The 10887-nt window shown below is 47.1% G+C and overlaps 1 protein-coding gene across 1 annotated transcript in view; it reads left to right on the top strand.

Moving 5' to 3' along the window:
* Positions 1-976: 976 nt before the first annotated feature.
* Positions 977-10887, top strand: part of LOC108502605 (ATPase family AAA domain-containing protein 3-like) — a 23596-nt gene continuing 13685 nt past the window's right edge. The window contains exons 1-10 of the mRNA XM_017825692.1: positions 977-1218; positions 2481-2557; positions 3224-3325; positions 4766-4825; positions 5187-5256; positions 6310-6475; positions 7420-7489; positions 9620-9775; positions 9991-10047; positions 10383-10390. Of these exons, the coding sequence (XP_017681181.1) occupies positions 993-1218; positions 2481-2557; positions 3224-3325; positions 4766-4825; positions 5187-5256; positions 6310-6475; positions 7420-7489; positions 9620-9775; positions 9991-10047; positions 10383-10390 (992 nt within the window). The 5' untranslated portion in view covers positions 977-992. The remainder of the gene's footprint in view (positions 1219-2480; positions 2558-3223; positions 3326-4765; positions 4826-5186; positions 5257-6309; positions 6476-7419; positions 7490-9619; positions 9776-9990; positions 10048-10382; positions 10391-10887) is intronic.

Genomic DNA, 10887 nt, shown 5'->3' on the forward strand with positions numbered 1-10887 from the left:
TTGAATGATTACTTTGTTCTCAATGGCAATAAGGGCAAATCTGTGGAGTGTAGCTTTTGTTCCAAGGGTTGAAAAGCTGGTGTTCATAGACTCATAAAAAGCTGTGAAAGGCCTCTGAGATCACCAAGTTGAGCTGTTAAATCATCTTAATTTTAAATCGCTGGAAAGTAAGTGTTCTGCCCATGACTTCATAGTCTGGTTTACACAAAATTTTACCCCCATCCCTCAAAAAATGTGCTGGAAATATATAAATAGAAATATATCAGTAAAGTCTCAGCTCCACTAAGAATTGTTTTGCAAAGAGCCAAAGAGTAAATGACCCTGAGATCTTGGCAGAACTGGTAAGTACTTGTGAGCTGATTTTCAGGGAAATCCTGGTTCAGCACATAAATGGGTTTCCCTCCACTCCCCTTTCCTTTTACACTTTCCCATTCCCAGCAGTTGGAGTAGGAGCCAATTTCCGAGGGAAATCCTGCTGTTTATCCTGGATAACCACAGAGATGGGTTTCCCTCCACTCCCCTTTTCTTTTACACTTCCCTATCATCTTTCCCATTCCAAGCAGTTGAATTAGGAGCTGATTTTCAGGGAAATCCCGGACCAGCACACAGATGGGTTTCCTTCCATTCCTCTTTTCTAAAGGCTTTTGTGTTATCTCTCCTGTTCCAACCAGCTGGACCAGGAACCGATTTCCAGGGGAAATCCATCCCTCTGTCCCCGTAACCCCAGCGCGCCGTTTCCCTCCCCGCCCTTAGCAACGCGTCAAACTCCCGTTGCTACGCGGAAGCGCCCTTTGCTTTTCCCCGTCGTCCCGCCTTTTCCCCTCGCACAACCAATCAAACTCCGCACGCGGCGCCGTCCCTCCAATCACAGGGCGGCCCGCCCCTCGGAGCGGGCCAATGGGCGGGCGACCCGCCCCCGGCGCGGGCCAATGAGCGGGCGGTCCGCCCCGCCGCGCAGGCGCGCGGCGCGCCGCGTGCAGCCGCCCGCTCTCATGTCGTGGCTGTTCGGGCTGAACCGCGGGGCCGCCCCGGGCGGCGGCGACGGCGCGGCCGGAGGGGGCCCCGGGGCGGGGACCGGCCTCTCCCTGCCCCCGGCCCCCGGCGGTGCCGCTGCTGGAGGCGCCGGGGACCGCCAGACGCCCAAGGACAAATGGAGCAACTTCGACCCCACGGGCCTGGAGCGGGCGGCCAAGGCGGCGCGGGAGCTGGACGCGTCCCGTGCGTGAGGGGACGGGCGGGGAGGGCGCGGGGTGGGGCTGGCGGGCGTCGGTACCTCAGCGGTGTGTGTGAATGCCCAGAGGGAGGGGTCGGCGATGCACCGGGCTCTGCTCGGGGTGTTGCTTGACAGAAACCTCCGAGACCCGTTTGTGAGTTTTAGAAGTCTCGGCATTCTTTGCTCGGTCATCATTTCGCCAGAGTGCATCCAGAGGCATCTCCACTGCAGCTGATAGGTCAGCATCACATGGTTGACTTTGAGCTCCCTGTATTCCTGTTACATATTCATTGGTATTTCCCAACACCTATTAGCGTATTTGCATATCCTGTTAATATATATACATATCCTCTCAGAGGCCTTATAAGGGGCTTCTTCGGGGGTCTTTGGTGCTCTTCTGTGCCTGAACACCCTATAGTTCTGCCTTATGACCTTGTTCAAGGCAATTCACTTGGTTATAGAGCAGCTGAGTATTGCTTTGGTGGCTGCCTCAGCTCCTCTCCTCGTTGTCTCTTTGCTTTGCTTGGTTAGTCCCTTTAAATCACTTGGCTCATCCAGGTGTAGTTTTTAGGGTACATTCCACTTACATCTCCAAACCCCGATGTCAGGGCATGCCCAGAAGTGGGACAGGAGGAACAGGCAGGAACTCGTGCCAGGGAAGTTCCCCCTGAATATGTGGAAGAACTTCTTTGCTGTGTGGGAACAGATTGCCCAGAGAAGGATGTCGAGTCTCCCTCACTGGGAATATCCCAGAGCCATCTGGATGCAATGCTCTGGGATGACCTTGCTGGAGCAGGGAGGTGGGACCAGATGGGACCACTGTGGTCCCTTCCAGCCTGAACCCTTCTGGAATTCTGTGATAACTCATGTCTTGTCGGGTCCTGCTTGGCCTGGGGCAGCCTCAGGCTCCTGCCCTGTTCACCCAGGGGTGCTGGAATAGAATCAGAGAATCCCAGACTGGTTTGGGTTGGAAGGGACCTTAAAGCTCATCCAGTCCCACCCCCTGCCATGGACAGGGACACCTTCCACTAGACCTCCAAGCCCCATCCAACCTGGCCTTGGCTGGACCTTCTCTGCTGGTTAAACCTGTTGGCTTCAGGTCATGGGTGTGCTGAGAAGACTCCTGACCATTTTTGCCAGGGAGGGCTGAATGTGCAGCTGCAGAGCTGTGTTCCAGGGAGCCCCAGTGGATTGAATAGTCTGAGCATCATCTTTCCTGAGAAAAGACCTTTCACTGCCCATAATCTCTCCCTGCTGCCCATTGCAGGCCATGCCAAAGATGCCCTCAGCCTTGCCCAGATGCAGGAGCAGACCTTGCAGCTGGAACAACAAACCAAGCTCAAGGTATGTTGGAGCTTTGGAACTCCTCCTGTGTTGTACACCCAGCCCACCTGAGGCAGCTGCCAGGTTTGGAGGGGCAGGAGTTGAAATCTCTGCCCTGCAGAGGATGGTGAGGTTTTCCTGTTGCTGTTCAGCTTCAGCATTATTTGCTGGCATTATTTGCTGAAGTTATTTGCCTTTTTTAAAAAAAAAAAGTAATTCTGGAAGGTGAAGTACAAGCTGATTTGGCCTATTCTGGGACATACTTTGTTTAAAACTTGCATTTCCTGAGTGGTTTTGTAACTTCTAAGTCACTTCTAAGCTTTTTTAACTTTCAGAGTGGTTTAGAAGGTCACCACAGTTTTGAGGGAATGACAAGGGTTTTCTGTAGGAAACTCTAAATAAAGCAGTTGAGTGAGTACAGACTCATATATATATTTTAAAGGGATTTAAGGATTATTTGAGTGTTGGTTGGCTTGGTGGTTTTTTTAAAAAATAAATTGTCTTTAATCCTGAAATGGTTAATTGTGAGATTTCTTACAGTCATATTTTATGATCATATTTTAGCTTTCTGCTGGCACTGGTCCCCTTTTAAGGGCACCACTCTGATTACAGATGGATTTCTTGGAATGTAATTGTCAGTAGGGTTTCTCTGTTAAGTTCACTTGTGATAATTGTCCATTTTAACAGGAGTATGAAGCTGCCATAGAGCAACTGAAGAACGAGCAGATCCGGGTACAAGCAGAAGAGAGAAGGAAAACACTCAGTGAAGAAACAAAACAGCATCAAGCAGTAAGGGAATGAGGGGAAAGCCAAGTGATGGGAGACCCTGTTTGTATCTTCCTTCATGGAAAAGACACCAGTGCTTTAATTCCCCCTTTTGGGGTTGGGGGAAAGGGGCTCACGGGCAGCCAGAGGTGTGAGGATGTTCACAGGCTGAGCCCATGCTCTATCCTGGCTTTGTAATGTTGAGCTTGATTTGTAGTTCCAGACAGCTCTGTCCTCTTGAACTTCTGTTGCCAAGTTGTTGAACATCCAAAGGAACTGGCAGCAGCACTTTCTCTCTTTGGAATTTTCCTAAAGGATCTTTCAGGGAAGTGTTGAAGGCTTATCAAGTGTATTTGTTAGTCTGGACGGTGAAATGGCTCTGAAGTTATTTGGGTTTCAGTTCTTAAGTAGCTTGTAACCCTATTTCTTCCAAGTTTGATCTGTTTGACAGGAAAAAAATTATCTTAAGAGGAGAAGGAATGCAGATCTGAGAGTTACCAGAGGGTCTGTTGTGGAAGTGTTGGTGCTTCCTGGTCTCTTTTAGCATGAGTTACTGTAGTGGCAATAATACTGAAACAGGGAAAATTAAACCTGGCCTTTATGCTGATGGCTCATATATGGTGACTTTTAAATTTGAGAGCACAGGAGATGAGGGAATTGATTAATTCTAATGAGTCACCTAGCTTGGGAAATGAGCTAAAACTGCTTATTTGGCACATGTTGCTTTTATCCTGTCAGGGTTTGGACTTTGAACGGGGCTGGCTCAGGAAGCAGCTGCTCCCTCCAGGGGTTGGCTCTTCACCCTCTGCAGCTCACAAGGCATCATTTGAAGTCAGAGCAAACCCAGTCCTGATTTGCTCCTGAAGTGCCATGTTTTATAGTGGCTGAGGAAATAAATTCCAGGCTGTTCTGCCATCCCTTTGGAATAGGGAATGATTCCAACTCTTGTACAGAGTTCTCCTTGCTGATGGATATGGACCCTCAGACCACTTCTAGTTGAGTGTAGATGGCTTAGGTTTATTTGCCAGTGGAAAACTGATAGAGAAATTAATGAGGAACTAGTAAATCTATTAAAACCAGAGCCCATGTGACAGGCAGCATATCTTGATAGTTCTATTACTTGCAGTCACCAGTCCAAATAATGGGTTTTAGAACATGAAATCTGTGATTTTCCCAGTGAAGTAAGTAATCTCTGAGTCAAGAAACACTTGTTCTCTGTTTTTATTTCTGTAACACCTTAAAATGAAGTCAAACTATGTCAGTTTTTCAGCATAGAGGAGATTTTGATGCTGGTGCCCCAAATTTTGCTCTGTTCATATTCAAACCCAGGACTGGTTTTTTTGGGTGGGGGGGTTTCCTCACTTTATTTTGGTTTTGCACATTTCAAACCTCATTTCCCTCAGGACCAGGTTCTCTCTTCACTGCCAAATCTCTGTGTTCTGAGTCCTGTTTTCTTTTTTGAAGAGGGCCCAGTACCAGGACAAGCTGGCACGGCAGCGCTACGACGAGCAGATGCGACAGCAGGTAGGGTGGATTCCTCCTCTGATCCAGCTGGGAATTGGGTAGGAGCTCTCTTAAGCCCAAGAGATGATCTGGAGCTGTGCCCTGGCCAAGTGGCTGGTGCTGGGCACAGTTGCTTTCATCTGTACTACCTGCTTGGCATCTTCAGTGCTGGCCAGGCAAAATCAAAGGCTGGGACTTAGGGCAGAGCAGCCAGGAGCATGGGATTAGGAGGGTAAATCTGGGAGATGGGGGGAGGAAGAATGGACTTCCACCTGAGCTCTAGCTTCTTGAAAACATTTGTAGTGCTTGAACTTACACAAATGCCTACTTGATGGAGTTCTTACAACTTTAACACATCTTCTGCTGTCATCTCTGCCTGTAGCAACTTGCTAATGAGGAGAATCTGAGGAAGCAGGAAGAATCTGTGCAGAAGCAGGAGGCCATGAGGCGTGGTAAGTCATTTTTCTGTGGCTTGTAAGGGTGTGTGGGCATATGAATTCCTTGTACTGATCTTTGACTCTTTGTCCATATTGGTTGATGCTCCATTAATGTCACATTGGCAAGTAACAGGTAAATCCCAGTAGTACCAGAACTACCAGTTGCTTCCAAGATTAGCTTTAGTGGCTGCAGTCCTAAACATTTGCCCTGTGGTGCTTGGGTTTCCCAATGAACCATTGGCATTTTTTGGTATAGCAACTGAAATTGTGCTTTTGCACTGGGACAATCTGAAATAGAACCAGTTTTGAGGAGGGAAGAGAAACAAAACAACTCCTGGGAGGAGTGGTTGAATCTGTGTCACATCATCTCCATTCGCTGTTTCCTGTACAAAATAAAAGCCGAATAACGAAGTTTTAGTCTGCAACTTGCTTTATTTCTTTTGATTGTTGTGCAATTGGCAGGATTGCTGGGTTTGCAGAACTCCAGTGGGATTCCACTGGGGTACAAGCCTTACAATTGTTAAGGCAATCTGTGTGTGACTCTGTGGGAACGAAAGGCCGGTTTGCTCCGAGCACAGATGTGGACAGCTGTGCTGTCCTCTGCTGGCTGCCAGCTAGTGTGCTCCCAGCAGCTGAGGGAAGTGCTGTAGCATCCATGTAACAAAACTCAGTGGTGAAACCCTGTAGGAGTGTGTTATTTTACTCCTGTAGTGGGTTATTTTACTCCTGTCGTGTCACCCTACTCAGAGGCACCAAATAGAAATGTCAGGGTAGCCTGGGCAGCCCTTCAGGATTCCTTGTGACCCTGAAGACAGAGGATTCTGGCTATGAAATCCTCATCCCATCTCCCGGGCTGTTCTAGGTTTCTCATTGATGTGAAAGGAGATTTAATCTTAATGTGTCTGTCACAATCTCTGGTGTCCCAAGTAACAAAGCTTCCAAAATCCCGTTTGGGGACCAGCAGCTCCATTTTGCTTCTCTTCCTTACAAGGGTTCTGCTCTCTGGGATCAAACCAGCCCAAAAGATTGAGCTGTTCTCCTGGTGTTTGTGTTTGTTTTTTTTTAAAGCTACTGTGGAGAGAGAGATGGAGCTGAGGCACAAGAACGAGATGCTGCGGGTGGAGGCGGAGGCCAGAGCCCGCGCCAAGGCGGAGCGGGAGAACGCGGACATCATCCGGGAGCAGATCCGCCTCAAAGCCGCCGAGCACCGCCAGACCGTGCTGGAGTCCCTCAAGTACGTGCAGGGATGGGCAGCAGGAGGGCACAGCCTGCCTTGGTCCTTTAGCAGAGTTCTCCCATCACCTGGGAAAACTCGTTTATTCCTCGGAGCTCTGAGGAATGTCGGTGTTGTACCCCTTGCGCTCGGGGTGGATCTCAGGGAAAGGTTCTTCCCCCAGAGGGTGGTGGGCACTGACCAGGCTCCCCAGGGCAGTGGGCACGGCCCCAAGGCTGCCAGAGCTCCAGGAGGGTTTGGATGATCCTCTCAGGCACATGGTGGGAGTGCTGGGGCTGGGCCTGTGCAGGGCCAGGAGCTGGACTCGATGATCCTTGTGGGTCCCTCCCAGCTCAGCATATTTGGTGGTTCTGAACAGCAGGAATTGTGTTAACAAGAACCCTCTCCTTCACTTGTCTCACTACATTGTCACCTCAATGTGAACCAGATAAGCTATTTGTAGACTTGTGAGTTTTCTACAATTTTTCTGTCATAATATTTCAAGCCCCATCCTCTAATATTGAGACTCAGTTCCTCTGAAACCCCTCAGTACTTTCACTTTCTGAACATGTGCCATAAAGGTAGAAAACAGTCTGTCTCCGAAGGGGTGGGTATTTAAATTTGGAATTTGTTAATTTTAGGGCCTTTGAAATTTTGAATAACAAAAGAGCTTTAGAATTAAATACCTTCTATTGCAGTTCAGCACCAATAACGTATTAAAGAAATAAATACATACCATCTTGTGGCCAAATGCTTTTCTGGACTTAATCCCAGATCAGGTGTAGACATCAGATGATTATAAATGTATTTGTTGTGTTTGTTCATGTTTCAGTTCCATGGTGAGCCCTCACTTATCTTTTGACTGGTTCTGAAGAAGATCATTATAAAGTTGTCTTGTAAATTGTTTCAATTCAGTCTTTGAAATCCCCTTTTCTCCTTCTTGCTCTGCTGTTTGCTCACCACAGGACAGCTGGGATGCTCTTTGGGGAAGGATTCCGTGCTTTTGTAACAGACTGGGATAAAGTTACAGCCACGGTAAGATTGTGATACCTGCCAGTAACTTCCAGAAAAGTCTGTCTGTAAATGTGTGTTAAATCAACTCCTTGCTTTGGTGTGTTTATAAACTGGAAACCATGATGATCTAAAACTTGCTTTGCTGCTTATGTTACAGCTTTATATCTAATTTTGATGTAGCTGAAAGAGCACTCAGAGTACTGTTGTGTCTTAAATAAATCCATTGAAAGCCAGACCAACATCTTCCCACAGGATAAAAGAGCTTCTTAGGGACACAAAGTTGTTTCTCAGTGTACTTCTTACCACAAAACTTCAGTGAAAATATATTTTTGGTAGCGTGGCTGGTTAAAATGGACATTCTGCTTTAAGTCAGGCACCACCATCTGCTCCACCCTCTAATTTTATACACACAGGCTGGTACAAAAGACACTTTGCCTGAGAGCACTGGGGAGAACAAGACATGCTTTTAAATGGATCCCTTTGTCATCTGTACCTGGGGTGGCTCTGTATTCAGAGCCTTGTGCAGATCAGTGCTTGGTGCTTTTAGCTGTGTATTCACTTGACCCAGATACTGATTCCCTGCATTATGGTCATTTTTGCTTCTGACACGCTCTTGTCTCGTGAATTTGGGACATTTAGGTTAACAAAAAAAAAAAAAAGGTAAGTATGTTTTTGGAAAGGGGATAACACAGCTGGAACTCATATTTTCTCTTGCTTTGAAAAATGGCTGTAAGGTAAGAACTAGACAGTTATTTTAGGGTTCCTGTGAGTGAGGCAGGAATTTTCATCTCTTCCTGCTTATTGTTTTGCTCTTTTCCTACCTCTTCCCATCCAAGCAGTACCCCAGATGTTCTGCTCCAAGTTTTTGGGGGCTTGTTATGTTTTTCAGTGGAATTCACTTTGTTCCTTCATCAGAGATCCAGTCCTTTGCATGATAACCAGGTAGGCACTGTAATCAGGCTGATTTTTAGAGTTGGCATGGTAGTTGGGTTCTTGTTTTGGTACAGAGCTGTCAGTCTTACAGCTCTGTTTCTCTGTATCTTGTAAGATGAATGTCAGGGAAGTCCAAAAGTCTGAAATACTTATGTCAGATCCATCCAGGGAGAGGTGTGAGCTGTAACTTTGCTCAGGACTGGTCTAAGAGTGCATGAAATCAATGGTATCTTGTTTTTAAAAGGGAGGCTGCTAAAAAGGTGAAGCCTCTTCTGTGTTCTGAGCTGAGTCAGGTGTGGAGGTTCCCTTATTCTTTGCATCCCAGAGCTCCCAGTTCTGAACCCTCCACGTTTCCACCCAGAGCAAAAGTGATGTCACCCATTTAAGCAGAGAGAAAGGGAACAGATGGTGTCTCATGGTTTGTTGAGCAGTGCCATCCTTGTTGTCCTTGGGGCTTTTGACCTTGGGCTGTACTTGCAGGAAAAGTCTGCTTACTTTAAAAGCAATTGCTGCAGTTTGCTCTTTTGTCTGTTTGGCCTTTCCCTCATATAATTTATTGGCATCAGCTTTAAGCTGACTCCTAAGCCTGGAGTGTTTCTGCTTCACTGGCAAATCAATGGGAATGTCTCATCTTCTGGGGTTTCTGACACAACAGTCTAATGCAGGGATGGTAATTCCAACGTGGTTTTGGCTTTGTTCCTCTGGAGCACCTATTTCCCTGTTGTGTTGGGACTGTCACCTTTAGCAGACATTCCCTGGCTAGTCCTTTCTGTTCCCTCCTGTGCACTGCCTTGGTGGCAGCCCCAATTCAGATGTTTATCCTGGCATCTTTAATTCAGCACTCATTGTCTTGCATGGTGAGGGGTGGTCTGGCAGACAGCACCTGGTTGATACGGCTATTTGTCTTCATTACTCAAGTTAATTAAGTCTGAAAAGCCCCACACATTTTGAGCAGGATGTACATACCTCTGCATACAGGACTGTATCCTGCCCTTGTGCTTCCTCTGCCTTTCACTGTGCAGGAGCAGTGAATGCCCTGTGAGCAGGGAGTGTGAGACCGTGACTGTCTGCACAGGGATAAAACACCTTACCAAAAATAAACCCCTCTTGCTCAGCATTCGTCCTTGAATCTTAATTCCTCACCACGGGGCCTGCTCCACGCAACAGCATTGCCTTGCCAAGTGGTTTTGTCCTAATCCTTCCCCCTTTTCTTTGCAGGTGGCAGGTCTGACCCTGCTGGCAGTGGGTGTTTACTCTGCCAAAAATGCCACAGCAGTAGCAGGGAGATACATTGAGGCTCGTTTGGGCAAACCTTCCCTGGTGAGGGAAACCTCTCGGATCACTGTGCTGGAGGCTTTGAAACATCCTATCAAGGTAAAGCTCAGCTTTGCTTCTCTGTTACTCTCAGCCACCAGGATGCAAAACTCCTTTTGCAGCTGGGAGCTGTCAGTGGGTCTCTGAATAAACACAGTGTTGGAGGGAGCAGAGGTGGGCTGAGCTCGCTGGTGTTTTATGACCTTTTTGTCCAGGCGAGCTGTTAAAAAACTGTGGCTGTTTTCTGTGTGAGTAATTGAATTTGTCCTCTCCAGGTTGGTAAACGTCTCACCAGCAAGGCTCAGGATGCCCTTGAAGGAGTTGTTCTCAGTGTGAGTACTCTTGTTTCCCTGACTTGCTCCGTGAAGGATGGCTTTAGAATCTAAATAGGAAGGGCTGTTTCCTTAAACTCACTTCAAAAGCTGTAATTCCAGCAATTTTGGAGGCATAGCACCCTTGGGGCACTGAGACCATAAATAAGCTCCTGTGTTCAGTGTGACATGCATTAAGCAGTCTGTTAACCTTTTTTCCTCTGTAAAAAGCAGTTGGAAATCGTAGCTCAGTCCTTGCTCTGCTGCAGTTTCTCTCTGTACTCAGCATGTTAAGATTCACATTCCACTTGTCCCATTTGATCTCGAAGGATTACTGAACCTTCATCTGCTTGTAGGCCAAAAAGTCTTAAGCACTGTGGGCATTTGCCCATCTTTAAATGGTTCTTAACTTACTAATTCTGTAGCTGCTTTTGTATATTTGCTTCTGAGTTTGATTCCTGGGTATATGAGGCAAATTTAAGAGCTCCTTGAAGCTGCTGAGGGAAAATGCTCCTGCAGGAGTAGCTTTCTCCCAGTATCCACAAATGCAGTAGTAAATATAAACATGACTTATGAAGGAGTTAGCACTGGAAAGAGTTGCTTATGTTCTGACTTGTCCCTCCCAGGGCATCCAATAGGAAGTGAATATTTAGGTGTTACCTGTAGTGGTTACTATATTATATTTAGGTGTTATCTGTAGTAGTTACTGCACTGCTTCCTGCACTGCTGCTTTTTCTTACAAAAGAATTGTAGCCAAGTGGACAGAAAATGGAGTAAATCCTGACATAGGACAGGAAATGAGCCTGGTCTGGAGTCAGGAGCAGCTGAAGTTAAGACTTAAAAGCTTGAGCCTGTCGGATG

This window comes from Lepidothrix coronata, unplaced genomic scaffold (genome assembly GCF_001604755.1).
Source record: "Lepidothrix coronata isolate B3197 unplaced genomic scaffold, Lepidothrix_coronata-1.0 Scaffold122, whole genome shotgun sequence".
NCBI classification, from domain to species: domain Eukaryota; kingdom Metazoa; phylum Chordata; class Aves; order Passeriformes; family Pipridae; genus Lepidothrix; species Lepidothrix coronata.